The 27,651-nt window shown below is 46.4% G+C and overlaps 1 protein-coding gene across 2 annotated transcripts in view; it reads left to right on the plus strand.

The window, feature by feature from the left end:
• sema5a (sema domain, seven thrombospondin repeats (type 1 and type 1-like), transmembrane domain (TM) and short cytoplasmic domain, (semaphorin) 5A) overlaps positions 1-27,651 on the plus strand; it is a 205,228-nt gene that overhangs the window by 31,542 nt on the left and 146,035 nt on the right. For both annotated transcript variants that reach the window (XM_052483480.1, XM_052483481.1), the window contains one exon: positions 27,246-27,472. In XM_052483480.1, the coding sequence (XP_052339440.1) occupies positions 27,307-27,472 (166 nt within the window). In that variant the 5' untranslated portion in view covers positions 27,246-27,306. The remainder of the gene's footprint in view (positions 1-27,245; positions 27,473-27,651) is intronic.

Below are 27,651 nucleotides of genomic sequence, written 5' to 3' on the forward strand. Positions count from 1 at the left end.
TGTTTTTTCCCTTAATTGGACAAAATACCTATTCTGGCATTCTAGAAATAAACTGTAATAGTATCTTAAACCGTATACCCTGTAGGTATTTATAACTGTTGTGCTTCTGTGTATAGCAAGAGAGAGAGAAAAGGAGTGAGGCAGCTTGCATTATGGCTTCAGGAACTGTAGGTTCAGGCTCGTCCAAATAACCACCGTTTCTCATGGTGTTTCCATTCAGTGTAGAAAGTAACTCTTGCTTATCCAGCTGCGTATGTCCGACCGCCGGTCTGCTTCACCCCCGGTCTGCCTCACCCCTGCTCTGCCTCATCCCCGGTCTGCCTCACCCCCGGTCTGCCTCACCCCCGGTCTGCCTCACCCCTGGTCTGCCTCACCCCTGGTCTGCCTCACCCCCGGTCTGTCTCACCCCTGGTCTCACCCTTGGTCTGCCTCACCCCTGGTCTGCCTCACCCCCGGTCTGCCTCACCCCTGGTCTGCCTCACCCCTGGTCTGCCTCACCCCTGGTCTGCCTCACCCCTGGTCTGCCTCACCCCCGGTCTGCCTCACCCCTGGTCTGCCTCACCCCCGGTCTGCCTCACCCCCGGTCTGCCTCACCCCTTGGTCTGCCTCACCCCTGGTCTGCCTCACCCCCGGTCTGTCTCACCCCTGGTCTGCCTCACCCCTGGTCTGCCTCACCCCCGGTCTGCCTCACCACCGGTCTGCCTCACCCCCGGTCTGCCTCACCCCTGGTCTGCCTCACCCCTGGTCTGCTTCACCCCCGGTCTGTCTCACCCCTGGTCTCACCCTTGGTCTGCCTCACTTTCCCACTGTCCTCTAACTTTGTTTTCTGTGTGGAGACCTTCCCTCTAGTCTTTGTTTTCTGTGTGGAGACCTTCCCTCTAGTCTTTGTTTTCTGTGTGGAGACCTTCCCTCTAGTCTTTGTTTTCTGTGTGGAGACCTTCCCTCTAGTCTTTGTTTTCTGTGTGGAGACCTTTCCTCTAGTCTTAACTTTGTTTTCTGTGTGGAGACCTTCCCTCTAGTCTTAACTTTGTTTTCTGTGTGGAGACCTTCCCTCTAGTCTTAACTTTGTTTTCTGTGTGGAGACCTTCCCTCTAGTCTTTGTTTTCTGTGTGGAGACCTTTCCTCTAGTCTTAACTTTGTTTTCTGTGTGGAGACCTTCCCTCTAGTCTTAACTTTGTTTTCTGTGTGGAGACCTGCCCTCTAGTCTAACTTTGTTTTCTGTGTGGAGACTATCCCTCTAGTCTAACTTTGTTTTCTGTGTGGAGACCTTCCCTCTAGTCTAACTTTGTTTTCTGTGTGGAGACCTGCCCTCTAGTCTAACTTTGTTTTCTGTGTGGAGACCATCCCTCTAGTCTAACTTTGTTTTCTGTGTGGAGACCTTCCCTCTAGTCTAACTTTGTTTTCTGTGTGGAGACCTGCCCTCTAGTCAAACTTTTTTCCATTCACAGTCACTCTCACCCTCCTCTCCTCCTCCCCTCCCCTCATCTCTCCTCTCCTCATCTCTCCTCTCCTCCTCCCCTCCGCTCATCTCTCCTCTCCTCCTCCCCTCATCTCTCCTCTCCTCCTCCCCTCATCTCTCCTCTCCTCCTCCCCTCCGCTCATCTCTCCTCTCCTCCTCCCCTCATCTCTCCTCTCCTCCTCCCCTCATCTCTCCTCTCCTCCTCCCCTCATCTCTCCTCTCCTCCTCCCCTCCCCTCATCTCTCCTCTCCTCCTCCCCTCATCTCTCCTCTCCTCCTCCCCTCCGCTCATCTCTCCTCTCCTCCTCCCCTCATCTCTCCTCTCCTCCTCCCCTCATCTCTCCTCTCCTCCTCCCCTCATCTCTCCTCTCCTCCTCCCCTCCGCTCATCTCTCCTCTCCTCCTCCCCTCATCTCTCCTCTCCTCCTCCCCTCATCTCTCCTCTCCTCCTCCCCTCCGCTCATCTCTCCTCTCCTCCTCCCCTCATCTCTCCTCTCCTCATCTCTCCTCTCCTCCTCCCCTCCGCTCATCTCTCCTCTCCTCCTCCCCTCATCTCTCCTCTCCTCTATCTTCCTTCTTATTTCTTTGTCCTCCACCTCTCAACTTCCTTCTCATCTCTCTGCTCATTTTGGGCCTTCTCTCTCTCTCTCTCTCTCTCTCTCTCTCTCTCTCTCTCTCTCTCTCTCTCTCTCTCTCTCTCTCTCTCTCTCTCTCTCTCTCTCTCTCTCTCTCTCTCTCTCTCTCTCTCTCTCTCTCTCTGTGTCTCTGTCTCTCTCTCTTTCAAATGTCATATTGTGTCTTTTTACAGTGTTGTAACGATGTGCAAATAGTTAAAGTACAAAATCAAAAATAAATAAACATAAATATGGGTTGTATTTACAATGGTGTTTGTTCTTCACTGGTTGCCCTTTTCTTGTGGCAACAGAGCACAAATATTGCTGCTGTGATTGCACACTGTGGTATTTCACCCAATAGATATGTGAGTTTATCAAAATTGGATTTGTTTTTTAATTATTTGTGGGTCTGTGTAATCTGAGGGAAAGCTCAGTTTCCACCTAATTTTGTGGGCAGTGTGCACATAGCCTGTCTTCTGTTGAGAGCCAGGTCTGACCTTTCTCAATAGCAAGGCTATGCTCACTGAGTCTGTACATAGCTTTCCTTAATTTTGGGTCAGTCACAGTGGTCAGATATTCTGCCAAAATGTACTCTCTGTTTAGGGCCAAAAAGCATTCTAGTTTGCTCAGTTTTATTTCAATGTGTCAGGTAATTATCTTTTTGTTTTCTCATGATTTGGTTGGGTCTTATTGTGTTGCTGTCCTGGGGCTCTGTGGGTTGTGTTTGTGTTTGTGTTTGTGAACAGAGGACCAGCTTGCTTAGGGGACTCTTCTCCAGGTTCGTCTGTCTGTAGCTGATGGTTTTGTAATGGAAGGTTTGGGAATCGCTTCCTTTTAGGTGGTTGTAGAATTTAAAGGCTCTTTTCTGGAGGTATTGGCTTAATTTACCTCTGCATCCATTATTTGGTGTTTTATGTTTAATTTGATGTTTGGCCCATTTTGTGAATTCTTTGTTGGTGAGCGGACCCCAGACCTCACAACCATAAATGGCAATGGGTTGTATAACTGATTCAAGTATTTTTATCCAGATCCTAATTGGTATGTCAAATTTGATGTTCTTTTTGATAGCATAGAAGGCCCTTCTTACCTTGTCTCTCAGATCGTTCAGAGCTTTGTGGAAGTTACCTGTGTCGCTGATGTTTAGGCCAAGGTATGTATAGTTTTTTGTGTGCTCTAGGGCAACAGGGTCTAGATGGAATTTGTATTTGTGGTCCTGGCAACTGGACCTTTTTGGAACACCATTATTTTTGCCTTACTGAGATTTACTGTCAGGGCCCAGGTCTGACAGAATCTGTGCAGAAGATCTAAGTGCTGCTGTAGGCCCTCCTTATTTGGGGACAGAAGCACCAGATCATCAACAAACAGTAGACATTTGACTTCAGATTCTAGTTGGGTGAGGCTGAGTGTTGCAGACTGTTCTGGTGCCCTTGCCAATTCGTTGACATGTTTCACCCCACGGCCCTGTGGAAAGAAATGTGTGTGTTTTTGCCAACTTTTACCGCACACTTGTTGTTTGTGTTCATGGATTTTATAATGTTGTATGTTTTCCCCCAACACCACGTTCCATCAATTTGTATAGCAGAGCATGAGAAGACTTTGCCTTTGTTTTCGTTTGTTTGTTTGTCAATTAGGGTGTGCAGTGTGAATACGTGGTCTGTCATAAGGTAATTTGGTAAAAAGCCAATTTGACATTTGCTCAGTACATTGTTTTCACTTGAGTCTGCTATTAATGATAATAGAGAGGCATTTCCCAAGGTTGCTGTTGACGCATATCCCACGGTAGTTATTGTGGATTGGTGTGATCAGTCCTTGGTTCCAAATATTGGGGAAGATGCCAGAGCTGAGGATGATGATAAAGAGTTTAAGTATAGCCAATTGTAATCTGTGGTCTGTATATTTCATCATTTCATTTAGGATACCATCAACACTTTTTGGGTTGGAGGGTTTGTATTTTGTCCTATAGGTCCTTCAATATAATTGGAGAATCCAGTGGGTTCTGGTAGTATTTGTCTGTCTGACACACATACACACGCACACACACACAAAGAGAGAGATCCAAAACAGCCATCTACTAAAATATAATCCGCGTTTCAGACATATAGCAGGTTTCAGCATGTAAATCATACAGCAGACCTCGACAGGAGATATAAGATATGACACACATACTAATACATCTGGTATACGTCTTTGTCCACATACAGCTCAGCGTTGGTCATGGTTATAAGTATCCTCTTTAGACATCAACCACAGTATGATAATAGAATGATGATGATGATGATGATGATGAACTTGTGTGTTATCAGCAGAGGGGAGAAGGGGTAAGTCCATACAGGTAGACAACTTTAGACCAGTAAAACTCCACTGTTAAACTGTAACTCTGCACCCACAGTCACACCGATACCACACTCCAGTGTGGTTAAACTGACACAAAGACAAAAACACTCTCCTTCTCTAGACAGACATCTGCTCCTACCCTACAATCACACACATGGACTCAGGGGCCCAGGGCTGCTGCTGCTCCACTGTGTTATCCCAGGTGCTCTTTATAGCAAGACACTCTCACCTCTTCACCCCCTGCCCCTCTCTCCCTCTCCTCACCTCTCCTTCCACACTCACCCCTTCACCCCCTGCTCCTCTCTCCCTCTCCTCACCTCTCCTTCCACACTCACCCCGTCACCCCCTGCTCCTCTCTCCCTCACCTCTCCTTCCACACTCACCCCTTCACCCCCGGCTCCTCTCTCCCTCTCCTCACCTCTCCTTCCACACTCACCCCTTCACCCCCTGCTCCTCTCTCCCTCTCCTCACCTCTCCTTCCACACTCACCCCGTCACCCCCTGCTCCTCTCTCCCTCACCTCTCCTTCCACACTCACCCCTTCACCCCCGGCTCCTCTCTCCCTCTCCTCACCTCTCCTTCCACACTCACCCCTTCACCCCCTGCTCCTCTCTCCCTCTCCTCACCTCTCCTTCCACACTCACCCCTTCACCCCCTGCTCCTCTCTCCCTCTCCTCACCTCTCCTTCCACACTCACCCCTTCACCCCCTGCTCCTCTCTCCCTCTCCTCACCTCTCCTTCCACACTCACCCCTTCACCCCCTGCTCCTCTCTCCCTCTCCTCACCTCTCCTTCCACACTCACCCCTTCACCCCCTGCTCCTCTCCTCACCTCTCCTCACCTCTCCTTCCACACTCACCCCTTCACCCCGCTCCTTTCTCCCTCTCCTCACCTCTCCTTCCACACTCACCCCTTCACCCCCTGCTCCTCTCCTCACTTCTCCTTCCACACTCACCCCTTCACCCCCTGCTCCTTTCTCCCTCTCCTCACCTCTCCTTCCACACTCACCACTTCACCCCCTGCTCCTCTCCTCACCTCTCCTTCCACACTCACCCCTTCATCCCCTGCTCCTCTCTCCCTCTCCTCATGCCTCCTTCCACACTCACCCCTTCATTTCTGCTCCTCTCTCCCTCTCCTCACCTCTCCTTCCACACTCACCCCTTCACCCCCTGCTCCACTCTCCCTCTCCTCCTCTCCTTCCACACTCACCTCTTCACCCCCTACTCCTCTCTCCCTCTCCTCACCTCTCCTTCCACACTCACCCCTTTACCCCCTGCTCCACTCTCCCTCTCCTCCTCTCCTTCCACACTCACCTCTTCACCCCCTCCTCCTCTCTCCCTCTCCTCACCTCTCCTTCCACACTCACCCCTTTACCCCCTGCTCCACTCTCCCTCTCTTCCTCTCCTTCCACACTCACCCCTTCACCCCCTGCTCCACTCTCCCTCTCCTCACCTCTCCTTCCACACTCACCTCTTCACCCCCTGCTCCTCTCTCCCTCTCCTCACCTCTCCTTCCACACTTACCCCTTCACCCCCTGCTCCACTCTCCCTCTCCTCCTCTCCTTCCACACTCACCCCTTCACCCCCTGCTCCTCTCTCCCTCTCCTCACTTCTCCTTCCACACTCACCCCTTCACCCCCTGCTCCTCTCCTCACCTCTCCTTCCACACTCACCCCTTCACCCCCTGCTCCTTTCTCCCTCTCCTCACCTCTCCTTCCACACTCACCCCTTCACCCCCTGCTCCTCTCCTCACTTCTCCTTCCACACTCACCCCTTCACCCCCCGCTCCTTTCTCCCTCTCCTCACCTCTCCTTCCACACTCACCCCTTCACCCCCTGCTCCTCTCCTCACCTCTCCTTCCACACTCACCCCTTCACCCCCTGCTCCTCTCCTCTCCTCTCCTTCCACACTCACCCCTTCACCCCCTGCTCCACTCTCCCTCTCCTCCTCTCCTTCCACACTCACCTCTTCACCCCCTCCTCCTCTCTCCCTCTCCTCACCTCTCCTTCCACACTCACCCCTTTACCCCCTGCTCCACTCTCCCTCTCTTCCTCTCCTTCCACACTCACCCCTTCACCCCCTGCTCCTCTCTCCCTCTCCTCACCTCTCCTTCCACACTCACCCCTTCACCCCCTGCTCCACTCTCCCTCTCCTCCTCTCCTTCCACACTCACCCATTCACCCCCTGCTCCTCTCTCCCTCTCCTCACCTCTCCTTCCACACTCACCCCTTCACCCCTGCTCCTCTCTCCCTCTCCTCACCTCTCCTTCCACACTCACCCCTTCACCCCCGGCTCCTCTCTCCCCCTCTCCTCACCTTTCCTTCCACACTCACCCCTTCACCCCTGCTCCTCTCTCCCTCTCCTCACCTCTCCTTCCACACTCACCCCTTCACCCCCTGCTCCACTCTCCCTCTCCTCCTCTCCTTCCACACTCACCCCTTCACCCCCTGCTCCTCTCTCCCTTCCTCACCTCTCCTTCCACACTCACCCCTTCACCCCCTGCTCCTCTCTCCCTCTCTTCCTCTCCTTCCACACTCACCCCTTCACCCCCTGCTCCACTCTCCCTCTCTTCCTCTCCTTCCACACTCACCCCTTCACCCCCTGCTCCTCTCTCCCTCTCCTCACCTCTCCTTCCACACTCACCCCTTCACCCCCTGCTCCACTCTCCCTCTCCTCCTCTCCTTCCACACTCACCCCTTCACCCCCTGCTCCTCTCTCCCTCTCCTCACCTCTCCTTCCACACTCACCCCTTCACCCCCTGCTCCTCTCTCCCTCTCCTCACCTCTCCTTCCACACTCACCCCTTCACCCCTGCTCCTCTCTCCCTCCCCTCACCTCTCCTTCCACACTCACCCCTTCACCCCCTGCTCCTCTCTCCCTTTCCTCACCTCTCCTTCCACACTCACCCCTTCACCCCCTGCTCCTCTCTCCCTCTCCTCACCTCTCCTTCCACACTCACCCCTTCACCCCCTGCTCCTCTCTCCCTCTCCTCACCTCTCCTTCCACACTCACCCCTTCACCCCCTGCTCCTCTCTCCCTCTCCTCACGTCTCCTTCCACACTCACCCCTTCACCCCCTGCTCCTCTCTCCCTCTCCTCACCTCTCTCCTTCCACACTCACCCCTTCACCCCCTGCTCCTCTCTCCCTTCCTCACCTCTCCTTCCACACTCACCCCTTCACCCCTGCTCCTCTCTCCCTCCCCTCACCTCTCCTTCCACACTCACCCCTTCACCCCCTGCTCCTCTCTCCCTTTCCTCACCTCTCCTTCCACACTCACCCCTTCACCCCCTGCTCCTCTCTCCCTCTCCTCACCTCTCCTTCCACACTCACCCCTTCACCCCTGCTCCTCTCTCCCTCTCCTCACCTCTCCTTCCACACTCACCCCTTCACCCCCTGCTCCTCTCTCCCTCTCCTCACCTTTCCTTCCACACTCACCCCTTCACCCCCTGCTCCACTCTCCCTCTCCTCCTCTCCTTCCACACTCACCCCTTCACCCCTGCTCCTCTCTCCCTCTCCTCACCTCTCCTTCCACACTCACCCCTTCACCCCTGCTCCTCTCTCCCTTCCTCACCTCTCCTTCCACACTCACCCCTTCACCCCCTGCTCCTCTCTCCCTCTCCTCACCTCTCCTTCCACACTCACCCCTTCACCCCCTGCTCCTCTCTCCCTCTCCTCACCTCTCCTTCCACACTCACCCCTTCACCCCCTGCTCCTCTCTCCCTCTCCTCACCTCTCCTTCCACACTCACCCCTTCACCCCCTGCTCCTCTCTCCCTCTCCTCACCTCTCCTTCCACACTCACCCCTTCACCCCCTGCTCCTCTCTCCCTCTCCTCACCTCTCCTTCCACACTCACCCCTTCACCCCCTGCTCCTCTCTCCCTCTCCTCACCTCTTCTTCCACACTCACCCCTTCACCCCCTGCTCCTCTCTCCCTCTCCTCACCTCTCCTTCCACACTCACCCCTTCACCCCCTGCTCCTCTCTCCCTCTCCTCACCTCTCCTTCCACACTCACCCCTTCACCCCCTGCTCCTCTCTCCCTCTCCTCACCTCTCCTTCCACACTCACCCCTTCACCCCCTGCTCCTCTCTCCCTCCCCTCATGTTTCCTTCCACACTCACCCCTTCACCCCCTGCTCCTCTCTCCCTCTCCTCACCTCTCCTTCCACACTCACCCCTTCACCCCCTGCTCCTCTCTCCCTCTCCTCACCTCTCCTTCCACACTCACCCCTTCACCCCCTGCTCCTCTCTCCCTCTCCTCACCTCTCCTTCCACACTCACCCCTTCACCCCCTGCTCCTCTCTCCCTCTCCTCACCTCTCCTTCCACACTCACCCCTTCACCCCCTGCTCCTCTCTCCCTCTCCTCACCTCTCCTTCCACACTCACCCCTTCACCGCCTGCTCCTCTCTATATGACGGGTACTTGGAGTTATTTTCCAAATTAATTTATTGGCCTAATCTAGGGAGATTTAGGTCAGTCGCCAAGGCCAGGAGATAAAGAGAGGGAGAGAAAGAAAGAGACCGAGAGAATGAGAATGACAAAGACAGAGACAGAAAAGGAGATTAAGAGAAAGGGAGGAGAGAAGAGATATAGTGGGAAAGAGGAAGAGAAGAGTAGAGACTCAGGTGTGTTGTAGTTTGACTATCATGAATATACATAGTTTTTCTCTCTGGCAATATGGGGCATTACATGCTAAAGATAGATGTTGAATTAATACATTGGAGTTAGAGTTGAAAGTGATGGCATCTTCCTTTGAAGGGAAACATAGCATCAAAGGCATCGCTGATTAGGTCGGCTGGGCTGGACTGGAATGTATATTTAGCAGGGAGACAAACTGGGGCTGGAATGTATATTTTGCAAGGAGACCTGACGAAATGGAGACATGCCATACCAACACCCATCTTCATTCAGGGTTTGTGTTGATTTAGCTGTGTGTTGTTTTGACAGAGTTGTTCAGTTGTGATGATATATGATGTTTGGTAGACCCCCAAGGTGTGGGAGTGTTTGTTCCAGCCCAGCACTAACACACCTGGCTCAACCAATCAGCTACTCATCAAGACCTTGATTGGCTGAATCAAGTGCTGAATCAAAGTATGTTAATGCTGGGCGAGAACAAAAGCCCCCACAGGACTGGGCGTGAAGAAGAGTCTTCAGCAGTTGTTGATTTGGGATGTGTTGACGTTTCCCTCTAGTCTCATCAGACAGATATACAAAGCCCTGGGACACTCAAACACCTGGTGTAGTCCGGGTTTAGGATCAGAACACACACACACACAAACACACACACACAGACTGCATGGTTTTGTTGTCTGAATGGCAGGAATGTAAAACACAGATGAACTGCTATGTATAGCAGTAGTTTACAGCTGGGCTAAACGGTTTGATATGTTGTTGGGGTTGATCTGGCCCAGACAGACAGACAGCCTTGTAATCAGTTTTGTAAAGGATTTACAGGGGCTTGTTATCTAGCGTCTCACACATGCAGACAGGATATGTTACACCTATTCACTGAATGAATTTCCTCTTCGTCTTGTCTTTCTCGCTCTCTCTCTTTTTCTCTCTGTTTCTCTCTGTTTCTCTCTCTCTCTCTGTTTCTGTCTCGGTCTTTTGCACTTTCTCTCCCTCTCTCCCTTTCTCCTTCTCTCTCATCCCAGTTGAATTGAGTGTCTGTGTCTGTCTGTGTAGGGAGGCGTCGCCGACAAATTATCACAGTGCTTTGTAATTCGTACAACATGCATTTAGTTCAATTAGGAGAATCTCCTTTCATGTTGCCTGTATTTTGGAGAAGTGCTGTTGTACCCTGAAGACCTGCTATAAGCTGTCTGCTGTTTAAAAGCGATCAAATATTCACAACATTTAGCCTAATCTTTAAAAGGCTCTATTAATGATATGAGTTGGAAGCCTAAAGTCTGTGATCATGCGGGTGGTGTTCAGCAACCCCACTCCAGGCTCGTGCGTGCGTGTGTGCGTGTGCGTGTGTGTGATGCAGATGATTCACTACTCTCCAGTACAGTAGATTAAAGGTTTAGTATGTCCTGTATCTGTCTGTCTGATGTGTCCTGTGTCAGGGGGAGTGTGGGATTGATCAGACAGATCGGAAGTGATGTGTTATAGTGGGTCCTGATTAGATAAGGGTGGGGTGTGAACTGCCTGAAGAGAAAACATTAATAACCCTACCCTCTTAGGAAATCACTTTTGGCTTCATTTTTTCTCTCACTCTAACGTTTGATAGATGCTTTCTGTCCTCAATATCCTGACAGTGGAAATGGAATTTCTATTGATTGTTTACTCTTTGACATCGTATTCTATCAAAGCTTCTTGGATCGGCTCTTGAAACGTGACGTTACATGGCTGTTTACAACAGTGATATCGGTTTTGCCGTTTCTGTAATTACAAGTGGCTATCTTTACACACACCACAAACATTTAGAAACAAACTCAAATGAGTTGTGTTTAAGGACGATTTCTTTTTTACCATCTGTGCTCTCTTGGGGCATTTTCACTCAATTGGAGCACGAACATCACACTCCACTTCACTGGGTCCCCCATCACCTCTCTCCCCAACTTCCCCCAGTCGCTTGACCTTCACATTGACATTTACACTGATGTTCCCGCTAGCAAGCTTTCAAAGACAACCTTTCCTCTGTAGCGATGGCTTTGTCGCGCTGGCTAACGAGCTGTGAGAAGGACAAACAGGTACCTCTGATGACCTTAGCGTGTCCGTAACGACTGTCATTGATGTCACAGATATAATGATGGGGACATGAGGGCACAGGGTGTGTGGTCTGGATCTTTTGGACATGATGTCGGCTGAAGTGTAGGTTTTTAACTGTGTAGTGTCAATAGAAGTGTAGGTTTTTAACTGTGTAGTGTTAATAGAAGCGTAGGTTTTTAACTGTGTAGTGTTAATAGAAGCGTAGGTTTTTAACTGTGTAGTGTTAATAGAAGTGTAGGTTTTTAACTGTGTAGTGTCAATAGAAGCGTAGGTTTTTAACTGTGTAGTGTTAATAGAAGCGTAGGTTTTTAACTGTGTAGTGTTAATAGAAGTGTAGGTTTTTAACTGTGTAGTGTCAATAGAAGTGTAGGTTTTTAACTGTGTAGTGTCAATAGAAGCGTAGGTTTTTAACTGTGTAGTGTTAATAGAAGTGTAGGTTTTTAACTGTGTAGTGTCAATAGAAGTGTAGGTTTTTAACTGTGTAGTGTTAATAGAAGCGTAGGTTTTTAACTGTGTAGTGTTAATAGAAGCGTAGGTTTTTAACTGTGTAGTGTTAATAGAAGTGTAGGTTTTTAACTGTGTAGTGTTAATAGAAGCGTAGGGTTTTAACTGTGTAGTGTTAATAGAAGTGTAGGTTTTTAACTGTGTAGTGTTAATAGAAGCGTGGGTTTTTAACTGTGTAGTGTTAATAGAAGTGTAGGTTTTTAACTGTGTAGTGTTAATAGAAGCGTAGGGTTTTAACTGTGTAGTGTTAATAGAAGCGTAGGTTTTTAACTGTGTAGTGTTAATAGAAGCGTAGGTTTTTAACTGTGTAGTGTTAATAGAAGCGTAGGTTTTTAACTGTGTAGTGTTAATAGAAGCGTAGGTTTTTAACTGTGTAGTGTTAATAGAAGCGTAGGTTTTTAACTGTGTAGTGTTAATAGAGGCGTAGGTTTTTAAATGTGTAGTGTTAATAGAAGTGTAGGTTTTTAACTGTGTAGTGTTAATAGAAGCGTAGGTTTTTAACTGTGTAGTGTTAATAGAAGTGTAGGTTTTTAACTGTGTAGTGTTAATAGAAGCGTAGGTTTTTAACTGTGTAGTGTTAATAGAAGCGTAGGTTTTTAACTGTGTAGTGTTAATAGAAGCGTAGGTTTTTAACTGTGTAGTGTTAATAGAAGCGTAGGTTTTTAACTGTGTAGTGTTAATAGAAGTGTAGGTTTTTAACTGTGTAGTGTTAATAGAAGCGTAGGTTTTTAACTGTGTAGTGTTAATAGAAGTGTAGGTTTTTAACTGTGTAGTGTTAATAGAAGCGTAGGTTTTTAACTGTGTAGTGTTAATAGAAGCGTAGGTTTTTAACTGTGTAGTGTTAATAGAAGCGTAGGTTTTTAACTGTGTAGTGTTAATAGAAGCGTAGGTTTTTAACTGTGTAGTGTTAATAGAAGTGTAGGTTTTTAACTGTGTAGTGTTAATAGAAGCGTAGGTTTTTAACTGTGTAGTGTTAATAGAAGCGTAGGTTTTTAACTGTGTAGTGTTAATAGAAGCGTAGGTTTTTAACTGTGTAGTGTTAATAGAAGCGTAGGTTTTTAACTGTGTAGTGTTAATAGAAGTGTAGGTTTTTAACTGTGTAGTGTTAATAGAAGTGTAGGTTTTTAACTGTGTAGTGTTAATAGAAGTGTAGGTTTTTAACTGTGTAGTGTTAATAGAAGCGTAGGTTTTTAACTGTGTAGTGTTAATAGAAGCGTAGGTTTTTAACTGTGTAGTGTTAATAGAAGCGTAGGTTTTTAACTGTGTAGTGTTAATAGAAGCGTAGGTTGTCGAGGTGTAGGATGTACTTCCCATCATCACCATCATGTACTTCCCATCATCAGCTCCATATCTATATGGTTTGGCTGTGATGTAAATGTTTATGTTCCCCTCGCTGGCCACTTTGGTTGCAGCGGTGAAAAGATGAGCATACAGAATACATCTATAAAACAAAGGATGGACAGCATGAAACAAAAGTCCGCCTTTGAAGGTTCTCCCTGGAGGAAAAGCCATTGGAGATCTTTAAAGCCCAACATGATCGAACATCTACCGGCAGGTGACAGGAGGTTGTTGCCCGTGAGTGGACCCTAACCATCTCGCTATACGCGAGTTCTACCAATCTCTTATTAAAGACGGGAGGACCTCTTTTATTGAGATTTATTTGAGGTATTAGTTTTCAACCCATCACCACCACTCGTTGTAGGCCTACAGTACTTCATCAGGTTCTACATGATTTACCTATTCAAAAATAGCGGCGCTGCGTTGTCCTTGTTTTTCACCTTAATGTTCTACCGTTTCATGGTTTACCATTCAGCATAGGTATAGGTCTGTGGAAGGATAAATTGGTTTGTTGTGATACTTCAAAAACACTCTGCTTTCTCTCAGGGGAAGAATACATCAGCTCTTAGAAAGGAGGGGAAGAAACACAATTACCTTCTCCCTATAGTATCATAATCACCAAGCCTTGGTGTCCTAAGAAATGTGCTTTTCTAAACGTGTGGAATTTCAAAGACCCTGCAATCGCAAATTATCTGATTTATTTACTCTCCTCTCAGGGATGTAAATGAGCTTATTAGTAAGGAGGCCATTTTGAATCTCTAACTCTACTGTACTTTATTACTGGCTCAGGAGAGATAGAGAGCTAATCAGTGTGTCATTATTAAGACACGTCTCAGAGGACCCAGTAGGGAAGTCATGTGTCATTTACTGTCCATATGTGTCAGACTCCTCGTCCTCATTCTCCTCCCCCTTCCTTCCCCCTTCCTCCTCTCCCTCCTCCTCTTTAATGAACTTCATCTAATATACTGCCAGAAGACCGATATGAGGAAGAAGCCGATAAATCACAGAGAGTATATTGGTCAAGATTTCTGTGTTGTTGGTCTAAAGTTTCTGGGCTACTTGTTTAATGGCACATCACATTGTACGGAACCTTTGTCCCTCTTTGTACAGGTTCTCTTAGGACTGTGGTCAAACCTCAGATACACATGCTCAATTCGAAGACTTCAGTCATTCACTTAAACAATTGACTTTACATATTTTAGCTGCACATGCTTTACTCAAGATAAAATTCAGGCCTAAATGTGCAATCTGCGCCAAAGGAAACCTGTGAGATTTGGGACTCTACGAGTGAGCACGTGACACTGCTCTTACTTTCACTAACGGTAGTTGAGATTCAGATCTCATTATCTGCACTGTTTCTATCCATCCTAGCAGGGAGCAGAAAGAAGGGAGGGAGCCGAAAAAGAGGGAGGTGACGCTCAGATCAAAGGCTCTCCTCTTTTTTTAGTTGGCCAATTAGGAGTCAAATGCCCAATGCCAGTCCCTATACTCCCTTGGCCCTAGGCACGTCTTCCAGATCTGAGCGGAAGAGATGAGGAATATTGTAATTATTTTGTATGGAAGGCTGGGAGGAATTATTCTCCAGCTTGCTTATGCCTATACTCAATCCTTTCAGATCAAGTTACAAGAAGTACCTACGGGTTGAGACTAGGGCAGAAGTCAGACACCAAGCTATGATTAGAAAATGTACAATCCTGATTTAACTAAATCCTTGTCTGTGGAAAACAATTCACCAAACTGCTGTCATCCTCTTCCAGATCTCCCAGTCATCAGACAACCCCACGCAGGCAGACATGCAGGCACATACAGACACACCGACACACACAGACACACAGACACACACACCAGCTAACAGGAGACAAAAAAAGTCCTGTACATCTGTTTTCCCCGGTCTAGTTGGGACGTGATCAGATCGGATGCCTCTAGGCTCTGTCTCCATTCCTCTCCTTCACGGTCTCCTCATGTCCTGAGGAGAACACCCACACGCTCTGCTTAGTCTCTGTCCTGTTCGAATGTCTCTCCTATCCCGTCTGTGACTCTCCCTCCATCTCTCTCCTTCTCATTATCTTTCTCACTCACTCTGCGCTGTTGTCCCAGTCTGTATTTTTACATTTTAACAGGACAAATTATATCCTCTGCGCTTGTGCAAGCGCACACATACACACAGGCACGGGGTGATTAATTGGTTCCACTGGTACCAATTGCTTATTTGATTTGACCCTCCACATAGTCTCAGTATCGTGACACATCAGGGCTGCTCAAGGCTTTCAGATGCCTTATGGTCCTCATACTGTCAGGCTGTCCTTGTAAATAAGAATGTGTTCACAATTGACCCGTCCGGTAAAATAAAGGTCAAATAAAATACATGTACAGTAAGTAAGTAATACATGTACAGTAAGTAAGTAATACATGTACAGTAAGTAAGTAATACATGTACAGTAAGTAAGTAATACATGTACAGTAAGTAAGTAATACATGTACAGTAAGTAAGTAATACATGTACAGTAAGTAAGTAATACATGTACAGTAAGTAAGTAATACATGTACAGTAAGCCTCATTCACCCTTTCTTGTGGGACTAGTGTGGAGACAGTGAGAGTTATGTTTTGGGGAATATAATTATGTTGGATTTGGGGTTTGTCAACTTGTTATTATCTGTATGTGTAGACGAGTGGGCGATTTTGTGTTTTGCAACATATTCTCATGTGCTCTCCCTCTCTCACTCTGATTTGTACTTTAAAAAATATATATATTTCACCTTTATTTAACCAGGTAGGCCAGTTGAGAACAAGTTGGAAAGCATGGCCAGCCGTAGAACAATGCTTATTGAAATGATTGATTATCGTAGAATGATCAGTGGTGACATTGTTTCCTTAAGTTTTGTCTGGTTACGGGCTTTGCACACATGTTGATTTGGCAGTGTAGCCTAAGTGTCCTCATCACCAGAGATCTATTAGTCCTTAACTCACACCTCTTCTCACCTCTCCTAGCGGTGTCTCTGGAACATTATTATCTTGGTTTCATTGAACCGGGAAGTTGGTTCACTTTTTCTACTCTCTAATTTATGTGTACAGTACTGACAATGAGAAATGTGTTTTTTCAGATGGCAATTTACAGCGACTTATAGGGTGGCAGGTAGCCTAGCAGTTAAAAGCATTGGGCCTGTAACCAAAAGGTTATCCCCGAGCCGACTAGGTGAAAAGTCTTGAGCAATCCCTAATTCCTCCTGTAAGTCGCTCTGGATAAGAGCGTCTGATCAAATGTCTTGGCTATTGTTTATGCACAGCTGTTGCTTCTTGCTTTGCTGTCATGCGGATTTGAAGAAAGTAACTATTGTGGCCTGGTTGAAGTGCTGCTAAGAATAGATTAGATTACTGTACTTAATATGTCGACTCCCAAAAAGGTCAAACTTTGACAAAGCAATGGTTGAAACATGTTCTGCCATTCTGAAGTCCTTAGAATAACACTTTAAACTTTAAGGAGACATACAGTAGCACCAGTGGCCAGTCCGGGTAGCACTCCTGTCTGCTTTTCAATTAAATCCAGTCACCTTAGGCCCTGGAGCTGTGTCCACGCTGTATCTAACAGAAAGAAAAGACAGAATCCTCTTCCTCTCTGCAGCTGGAGACACTGATAGACTGTGCGTGTGCGTGTGTGCGTGTGCATGTGTGTATGACAGTGATAGTGTCATTTCCAGCCAGAGAGCTACTAGGCTCACGTTAGCCAACCATGTAATTAAAGCCTTAAAAATGTCACCATCCCTCGCCAGACGGCTTTATGTCCCTTATCACAGCATTACCAGGTGTGTGTGTGTGTGTGTGTGTGTGTGTGTGTGTGTGTGTGTGTGTGTGTGTGTGTGTGTGTGTGTGTGTGTGTGTGTGTGTGTGTGTGTGTGTGTGTGTGTGTGTGTGTGTGTGTGTGTGTGTGTGTGTGTGTGTGTGTTGTGTTTGTGTGTGTGTGTTCGTGTGTGTGTGTGTGTGTGTGTGTGAGAGATTGGTGAAAGAGTATCATGGTATTGGTCGACCGAGGGCTCACATTTCATTGTCCAAGTTATCAACTCACCACCAGGCAGCAACAATAAAGACCTCTCTAAATTGTATGGGTTGTGACTGAGCCGTTTTAATGTTGTGATATAGGACACGTTGTCTGTCTTTTAAGGAGAATCTACATTTAGATTATTGACATCAGACTTGCTGATGGTAAGTGTATTTTTGTGTCGGTGTTGTTATTGCTCCAGGCATGGCATTATTCCAAATAAAATGTAAAGTGGAACTGACAGCATTTTAGCAACATAAAATCTTATTAAAATCTGTTCATATACACCCCCTGGAAGAACATGACATTTCATTTTTTTATGCTTTCTGACAAGTGAGCACTTAAGCAGTAGTGGAGCGGGTCGAGACTTGTACCCCCACACATTGACTCTTTATCTCCTGTGTATAGCCTATTTGTTGTTATTTTATTGTGTTACATTTTGTGTTTTTGTATTTTTTACTTTAGTTTATTTAGTAAATATTTTCTTAACTCTATTTTCTTAAAACTGCATTGTTGGTCAAGGGCTTGTAAGTAAGCATTTCACAGTAAGGGCAACCTGTTGTATTCGGTGCATGTGACAGATAACATTTGATTTGTTATGGTCATTTTCACGTTTTCATAAATTCTTAGAATATTTGGGAATTGTGTATACTAAGGCATTTGTGAAAATTCGATAGGAATGTAGAGTGGGGAAGCGGCCGTGTGTTTGGACAATTAATATACACTGCAGTAAATAAAACCTAATAAAAACATCTGTCTCGTCCAGGACCGGAGTCTACGCAGACCGGTGCGCTGTAGCCAATCAGAGGCCACAAGGGCCTGCATCATTCAATTTGAACTGGTCTGTGTGTTTACAGGAAGTTGCAGCAGCGTGACTTTAGATCATTAGAACACATTTGGCAAAAGACATAAAATACACTTGAATGGATTTCTGCAAATATGTAGCTAAATACCACAGGAGTCCTCTTACATTTGTGAAATGGAGGCTATTTTCCCCTATTTATACATCAAGAACAACAAGACCAACAACTAATGCTAGCCAGAGCAAGATTAGCTAAAATCTAACGAAGGAACATTAGATAAAGTCTCTCAAACTTTTTTTTAGCTTGTTGGCTGTCAGAATTGCACTTATAAACGATGGGGAATAGCCTGCTCGTCCTTCTGCAGCTTGCCTGCCAATGCATTTGTTGTCCTAACCAAGCACCCAAGCTAACTGGCTAAAGTTGGCGAGCTTGCTAGCTAGCTGCTTCAAGACACAAATAAGAGAACCTCACTCTGACCATTTTACTCACCCTAAGAGAGCTGGTTAGGCTGTTTAGATGTTATCTAGAGCGTTCGTGACTAACTATTACTTTTTTTAAACTTATGTTTACTGACACAGGTCATATTCGATGGGTGTGGCACGTTTTTAAATTCATCAGTGATTCTGTGCTCTGGCACACTGAGACTGAGTGCTCTGAAATCGGAGTAGGTAGCTAGCCAGAATGAATTTGTGAACGCAAGAGATATGCTAACTGGAAAATAGTTTTTCAGCATAGCTAGCTACCAAAGCAATTCACATTTCTTGCTAGCTAACCAAATGCTGAACGACTGTTATCTCTGGCTGTGTAGCCGCCTTTAAATGTTAGGAGTGGAAAAAGTCACTCACCCACTCCTCCAATGACATGATGTCCTCCTGTCAACTAGCTAGCTATCTAGCTAAAGTTAAGCTCTGTATTTTCAATAAATAGGCTAGCATATTAGCCACATTATGACTGACTTGCCCTTGCTAGTTTCATCATTGCCCTTGCTAGTTTAATTGTATTGACATTTTTAAAACGTCTTATGAAGTTGGTTTTGTAGCATAAACTGCGAAATGTATATTTTTTACTGATATTATGATTGTCTGTTTGTTCGATATCTGCAAAGTAGTTAAAATGCTGTCAGTTCCACTTTAATAAAATGGCATACACAGATTTGCAGATGCTAAAGCAGGTGCAGCAAAATGCTTGGGTTTCTAGCTGTCCGCGACAGCAAACATAGAACAAATGAGATAGTTTGTGTAGAACTGAATATACCAGAACTGAAAAAGCATGTGCGAGCAAGGAGGCCTACAAACCTGACTCAGTTACACCTGCTCTGTCAGGAGGAATGGGCCAACATTTATCCAACTTATTGTGGGAAGCTGGTGGAAGGCTACCCGAAAAGTTTGACCCAAGTTAAACAATTGAAAAGCAATGCTACCAAATACTAATTGAGTGTATGTAAACTTCTGACCCACTGGGAATGTGATGAAAGAAATAAAAGCTGAAATAAATAATTCTCTCTACTATTATTCTGACATTTCACATTCTTAAAAGAAAGTGGCGATCCTAACTGACCTAAGACAGGGAATTTTTACTAGGCTTGAATGTCAGGAATTGTGAAAAACTGTGTTTAAATGTATTTGGCTAAGGTGTGTGTAAACTTCCGACTTCAACTGTATGTGTGTTGATGTAGACTCCTCTGGGTCTTCATAGTGGCCAGCTCTCTCTCCCTGTTTCTCCCTCTCTCTCTCCTTCTCTCTCTCCCTCTCTCTTTCTCTCTCCCTCTCTCTCTCCCTCTCTCTTTCTCTCTCCCTCTCTCTCTCCCTGTTTCTCCCTCTCTCTCTCCTTCTCTCTCTCCCTCTCTCTTTCTCTCTCCCTTGATCTGCTTTCCGATGACACTCTTCTCCTTTCCAAGTTTCAGTCAATGGACATGTCCGTCTTTGAGGTAATGTGGAACTTTGATGCCGAGGCATTTCCTAAGCATTCTAATGTCTGGAAAACATCAGAGTTTGTGCAGGAAATACTTCAAACTATGTCAGAGATCACTGTGAGCCATCTGTAGACAAATATAAATGCCATTTTAGTTGTTTAAACTAAAGCTTCTGTTTACCAATGAGATTGTGTGAAATGTGCATTGTCACTCAAACACAGAGGGAGAGAAAATACTTTAGAAACACAATGAAACATCAGTATATGATTTGACAGCTAAGGAGTCATTTAAAATCCTCTGGATTGCTGATAAGTTGCGTCCTAAGTTTTGGCTCACCACGTGACCTGAACCAGAAAATGTTTTCCTGGTCAGGTTAAATGGCCTCTACCATAGACTTTACCTTGGCATCCACTGAGAAAACATTTTCATTACATGTCAGGGTTTCATAGTTTGATTAACTGAAGTTCTCCTTAACTGCGTACACAGCTTTATTTGACCTTGACCTCGACCTACTGTAGTTCTGGAGTCTCTATCTCTCTCTGTGTGTGTGTGTGTGTGTGTGTTGTTGGTTGGAGGTAGAGTCACCTGTTATAAAGCCATGAGGCCAGATCCCCCAGGCATTATTTAATGGTTTTAACTCCCATCTCATTCTGGGATACCTCCAGAAACCACAGGGCAAGGTTACCCAGGTAATTGCTTGCTTGTGTGTGTGTGTCCAAACATATATCCCCACTGCTACAGGTACCCTTCAACTCTGTATTGTAGGTGAAGGACTGCTCTGTCTAGTGTCAGTCATCAGTCCTCACTGTGATTGTTATCCCCCTTTTCTGACACACACACACACACACACACACACACACACACACACACACACACACACACACACACACACACACACACACACACACACACACACACACACACACACACACACACACACACTGCTGGAGGCTGAGAGTGATTGGTAAAAATAACATCAGGATTTGGGAACCTCTGAGAGTAAGGGCGGGACACAGCTAAAATTGCTGGGTTTATTGTGATTGCGTGCCCGTGTGTCTGTGTTTGTGTGTGTGTGTGTGCTTGTGTTAGTGCGTGTGTCTGTGTGTGTGTGTGTGTGTGTGTGTGTGTGTGTGTGTGTGTGTGTGTGTGTGTGTGTGTGTGTGTGTGTGTGTGTGTGTGTGTGTGTGTGTGTGTGTGTGTGTGTGTGTGTGTGTGTGTGTGTGTGTGTGTGTGTGTGTGTGTGTGTGTGTGTGTGTGCTTGTGTTAGTGCGTCAGATTTAAATGGGACCAAGGCTGTGGCCAGTCAACTCAGGGTTAGTTCAAGAGTCCTTCAGACCTTTCTACAATACAGTCTGTTACCACAATGGGTGTGAGAGAGTTTTTCTCCAAAGATAAAGATTTAGTACAGTTAAATACAGTATTTGCGTAGTCATCAGGGTTTCAGTACATTTGGATAGTCCAACAATTGTCATTGAATATGGTTGCTTTTAATTTTATTAATTGTATTAGTTCTTTAGTTTTTCCTCAACCTTTTGACCTCACCCTCAACCACACACTTGCAACAGCCCCTCTACAGCCCCTCTACAGCCCCTCTACAGCCCTTCTGCAATTCCTCTGCAATCCCTCTTCAGCCCCTCTACAGCCCCTCTTCAGCCCCTCTACAGCCCCTCTACAGCCCCTCTACAGCCCCTCTACAGCCCCTCTACAGCCCCTCTACAATCCCTCTACAGCCCCTCTACAGCCCCTCTGCAATCCCTCTACAGCCCCTCTACAGCCCCTCTACAATCCCTCTACAGCCCCTCTACAGCCCCTCTTCAGCCCCTCTACAGCCCCTCTACAGCCCCTCTACAATCCCTCTACAGCCCCTCTTCAGCCCCTCTACAGCCCCTCTACAGCCCCTCTGCAATTCCTCTACAGCCTCTCTTCAGCCCCTCTACAGCCCCTCTTCAGCCCCTCTACAGCCCCTCTACAATCCCTCTACAGCCCCTCTACAGCCCCTCTGCAATCCCTCTACAGCCCCTCTACAGCCCCTCTACAATCCCTCTACAGCCCCTCTACAGCCCCTCTTCAGCCCTCTACAGCCCCTCTACAGCCCCTCTACAATCCCTCTACAGCCCCTCTTCAGCCCCTCTACAGCCCCTCTACAGCCCCTCTGCAATTCCTCTGCAATTCCTCTACAGCCTCTCTTCAGCCCCTCTACAGCCCCTCTTCAGCCCCTCTACAGCCCCTCTACAATCCCTCTACAGCCCCTCTACAGCCCCTCTGCAATCCCTCTACAGCCCCTCTACAGCCCCTCTACAGCCCCTCTGCAATCCCTCTACAGCCCCTCTTCAGCCACACTACAGCCCCTCTATAGCCCCTCTACAGTCCCTCTGCAGCCCATCTAAAATCCCTCTACAGTCCCTCTTACAATCCTTCTACAGTCCCGTTTACAGACCCTCTACAATCCTTCTACAGTCCCGTTTACAGACCCTCTACAATCCTTCTACAGCCCCGTTTACAGACCCTCTACAATCCTTCTACAGTCCCGTTTACAGCCCCTCTAAAATCCCTCTACAATCCTTCTACAGTCCTGTTTACAGCCCCTCTACAGTCCTCCATCCATGTGTTCCATTACTCATGCCTTACACCATCCATCTGTCCACAGCAGAGAACACTCACTGTAGAACGTTTCTGTTTTAAAAACCCTCCACTCCAGAGAGGCAGCTACAAACCAAACAGATTGGAATCTCAGTGTGGTTTTCCGGGGGGACTTACATACATACACACACAGCCCACACTCGAGTGTTTATTCCACCGGAATACTGTTTGTGGAACAGATTGGGTAGAAGCAATCCTGAAAGTTAGTAGAGTTAGGTTTGTGATGGGAAATGTTCTAACTCACCGAGGGAAATATCAACATACGCGCACAGCGTTCCGTCTGACTGAGGAGAAATATCAACACACACAGCTTTCTGTCTGACCGAGGAGAAATATCAACACACACAGCTTTCTGTCTGACTGAGGAGAAATATCAACACACACAGCTTTCTGTCTGACTGAGGAGAAATATCAACACACACAGCTTTCTGTCTGACTGAGGAGAAATATCAACACACACAGCTTTCTGTCTGACTGAGGAGAAATATCAACACACACAGCTTTCTGTCTGACTGAGGAGAAATATCAACACACACAGCTTTCTGTCTGACTGAGGAGAAATATCAACACACACAGCTTTCTGTCTGACTGAGGAGAAATATCAACACACACAGCTTTCTGTCTGACTGAGGAGAAATATCAACACACACAGCTTTCTGTCTGACTGAGGAGAAATATCAACACACACAGCTTTCTGTCTGACTGAGGAGAAATATCAACACACACAGCTTTCTGTCTGACTGAGGGGAAATATCAACACACACAGCTTTCTGTCTGACTGAGGAGAAATATCAACACACACAGCTTTCTGTCTGACTGAGGAGAAATATCAACACACACAGCTTTCTGTCTGACTGAGGAGAAATATCAACACACACAGCTTTCTGTCTGACTGAAGAGAAATATCAACACACACAGCTTTCTGTCTGACTGAGGAGAAATATCAACACACACAGCTTTCTGTCTGACTGAGGAGAAATATCAACACACACAGCTTTCTGTCTGACTGAGGAGAAATATCAACACACACAGCTTTCTGTCTGACTGAGGAGAAATATCAACACACACAGCTTTCTGTCTGACTGAGGAGAAATATCAACACACACAGCTTTCTGTCTGACTGAGGGGAAATATCAACACACACAGCTTTCTGTCTGACTGAGGAGAAATATCAACACACACAGCTTTCTGTCTGACTGAGGAGAAATATCAACACACACAGCTTTCTGTCTGACTGAGGAGAAATATCAACACACACAGCTTTCTGTCTGACTGAGGGGAAATATGAGTTTGGGATAAGAAGCTGGAGGCGGTGAAATGCATTATGGGCCTGAAAGCAGTAAATGTTCACACACTGACACACCTGGGGAGAATACACACACACACACGCCACCTGGTCTAGAGAACACTGAGCTGTTTGCTCAGCCCTGAATTTCTCTTTACCACTCTTTCTCTCTCTGTGTGTGTGTGTGTGTGTGTGTGTGTGTGTGTGTGTGTGTGTGTGTGTGTGTGTGTGTGTGTGTGTGTGTGTGTGTGTGTGTGTGTGTGTGTGTGTGTGTGTGTGTGTGTGTGTGTGTGTGTGTGTGTGTGTGTGTGTGTGTGTGTGTGTGTGTGTGTGTGTGTGTGTGTGTAATCCCTGTTCCACCGCACATACCAGGCTTTAACAAACAGCTTTCTAATCTGACTGTGATAATAATCTTCCGTTAGAAATGAATCAACATTTATTCAGTGGCTCAGCCCTCACATCATTTTGAGAGAGAAAAGCTGAAAAGCCTGCTTACTGACCCAGTGACTTAGATGCTGATATCATCATTCTATTCTTAATCATATTCTTATTCTCATTATTTTACAAACACACTGATTCACACTTCACATCGGACACACAGTTCATATAGTTCATGTATTCTAGACTAACTGACAGACAACCGACCTACCAACTTAGTCAAATGACAGAAACACACACACACTTCAGGCCTCTCTTTTTGGTTTTCCTCTAAACTTAGAATGTAATGTAAAGTCTGGGGTTGCTTTACATGTGTGCGTGTGTGCGTGTGTGCGTGTGTGCCTGTGTCTGTGTGTGTGTGTGTGTGTGTCTGTGTCTAGTGTGGTGAGAAGCAGCATCTATCAACATGGTGATGTGTGTGTGTGTAACACCCTACTGTCTGTTTACACAGATGGACCATTGTGTGTGTGTGTGTGTGTGTGTGTGTGTGTGTGTGTGTGTCTGTGTCTGTGTGTGAGAAGCAGCATCTATCAACATGGTGATGTGTGTCTGTTTACACAGATGGTGTGTGTGTGTGTGTGTGTGTGTGTGTGTGTGTGTGTGTGTGTGTGTGTGTGTGTGTGTGTGTGTGTGTGTGTGTGTGTGTGTGTGTACTCGCATGCGTTCCTGTTGACCACTAAGCTGTGGTTAATTTCAGAGGTTATTCATTAACCATGCAATATTGCTACCGTAGACGAACTCAGACATTATCAATATGGGTGTGACAGTATGATTCTCCCTGGTTTATGACACCATGTGTAATGGAGCTGGTTTGTAACCACACTCGCAAGATAAGTGACCTTGGCTGAAACATGAAGAGTCTCACTGTCCCCCCAAGATATCACCCTGGTTTTAGCCACGCAGGCTTTCACAGTATTGCAACACGCTAGACACCCAGGTTTTAGCCACGCAGGCTTTCACAGTATTGCAACACGCTAGACACCCAGGTTTTAATCCCGATCGGTCTCACAAAGACCTCCCACTCTACAGAATAGTGTGAATGTGTTTCAGTGGGTTTTTGTTTCCCCTGAATTCAAATGTCATTCAATGAGTTTCAGTCCCATAACAACATTTTTACTCTCAAAATGTACATATTTAAAAATGAATAATTATTCATCTTCCCAACATCTGTTTTTGTATAACTCTTTGAGGGTTGGCGATAGCATTCATCTGCACCATTCTATTTCCATAACTGCTGTAGCTGTCTACATGTTGTAATGGAGATAAATGGTGTGTTGGTCTTAATACAGTCCGTTTGTCTGGGACAACGCAGGGTTAAACCCAAGTATTTATGGTCTGTAATGTAAATACATGACCTTGAACACGTGTTCATCTTGTTTAGGGAGGAACACTGTGTGTGGCCTCTAATGCGCTGCTACTCGAAGAGTATTATGCCGAAGATGATGCCATTGAAAAGCAGTGTGCAAGTTATGGTTGTGTGTTTGTGGGGCAGATCAAGAACGGGTTTACACAATCGCCCTGTATAAAAATGATTTAGACTGGGTTGTATTATTACTGTATACATCTCTTACAATGCTGCTGGTTGATTTATCCTTCCACCGAAGGTAAATCATGGAGGCCTCAGCAATGTATAAGGGTGTGTGTGTGTGTGTGTGTGTGTGTGTGTGTGTGTGTGTGTGTGTGTGTGTGTGTGTGTGTGTGTGTGTGTGTGTGTGTGTGTGTGTGTGTGTGTGTCAGTCGTACTCTGGCATCCACCTAACAAATACCATCAGCACGCATGCACACACACACACACACACACACACACACACACACACACACACACACACACACACACACACACACACACACACACACACACACACACACACACACACACACACACACACACACACACACACACACACACACACACACGCACACACACACGCACACACACACACACACACACACACACACACACACACACACACACACACACACACACACACACACACACACACACACACACACACACACACATACACACGCACACACATACACACGCACACATGTATCAGCACTCAGTCAGCCCAGTAGATCTGACTTGGAATCGTGCAGTCAGTCAATACCATGTCTATGTGCAGATTGTCATGTTGGTGACATTATGAATTCAGGCCTGGAGATAATTGACTGCAGGTTTTCCCAACTCTTTGGAATGTTTATGACAAATGATGTGCAGACTGTCAGAAAAGGGGAAAACATCAATCCAGAAAAATGCTAGAATGGGTAAATATTACTAAAGTTAAAGGCTTCCTGACAGTTTCTGATAGAATAGGTAAACCTTTCTTTAGGGAAATTATATTTAGGCTGTCAGATACTGTAGACTAGGCTGTCAAAAGGGTAGGAAAACTTAACTAAAGAAAAATTACATTTGGACAGTTTTATTATATAGAGTTGAGGAAATATGCTCACTAAAGGGGAGACAAGCTAAAAGCCATGAGGATATTATTTCTATAGAAAAGGGGAGGAAAGAATGGCTAAATACAGTGGTCTTGACTGGCAGTATTTGACAGGTGATTTACATTAGAAAGTCAAGAGTGCTGTACATTCCACCATCAAGCTTTCCTTCAAAAGAGACATATTTCTCTACATGATGCCAAGACCATGGAGTCGGAATAGCCATGCATGTACCTTTAAACGCTTCCATTTGGAGCTGAAGTGAATGTGTTTTTATGGGATCCACGTTTCAATGGGCCCCATGAGGAGTAGTGTGTCCCACACGAAGGTCATGTGTACACACACGCACGCTCATGCTGTGTGAGGGCATGCAGATCTGATTCATGTGTTAGGGGTCAGAGTTTACAGTTCAGGGGCCATCAGGGTGAATGTGACAGCAGCTGCCTCAGCTCTGCATGAATCTGACACTAGAACCATATCTCTCTCTTTATCTCCCTTTCTCCGCTCTCCTTTCTCTAGCACTTTCTATCTTCGCTCTCGGCTTTTTCTTTGGTCTTATCTCTCCTCCTTTCTTTTATTCTCCCCTGCTCTCTTTCTGCCTCTTCCTCACTCTCTCGTGGTTTATTAAGAGTTCCAATTATTACCAGCTGAAATTCACAGCTCTGTCTTTTTCTCTGCCTCAATAAGACTTCTTTGCAAGTAAACTAAAGGAACTTCTGTTGCTTCTCTCTCTCTACAGGCGTGTCTCTAATGCGATTAGCTCACGGCCCAACAGGAAGTAACCGACGCCCCACCTTCCCATGGCTCCGCCCCCCGTGGGTCGCCTCTCCCTTACCCGGCATGCGGTGCTGCTGCTGCACTGCATGCTGGTCCTGTGGGCTGGGGGCGTGGTTGGCAGGAGAGGGCCGGTGCTGCTGCCTGAGTCGCCCTGTCACCGGGCAGAACACCCCCTCATCTCACACACAGGTAGGTCACACACACACACTCACACACTCACAGTCATGCACACACTCATTCCCTTTCCGTCGTGAAAGTTCATATTTTGTTATTCAGTGTTTCCTGTAATCTAATAAAAAATATATATATTTCCTGCATTAAATAACATATTTTATGGAGCAGTTCAGCCATAAATAATACTATAAACC

This window comes from Oncorhynchus keta, chromosome 28 (assembly GCF_023373465.1).
Source record: "Oncorhynchus keta strain PuntledgeMale-10-30-2019 chromosome 28, Oket_V2, whole genome shotgun sequence".
Taxonomy (NCBI): domain Eukaryota; kingdom Metazoa; phylum Chordata; class Actinopteri; order Salmoniformes; family Salmonidae; genus Oncorhynchus; species Oncorhynchus keta.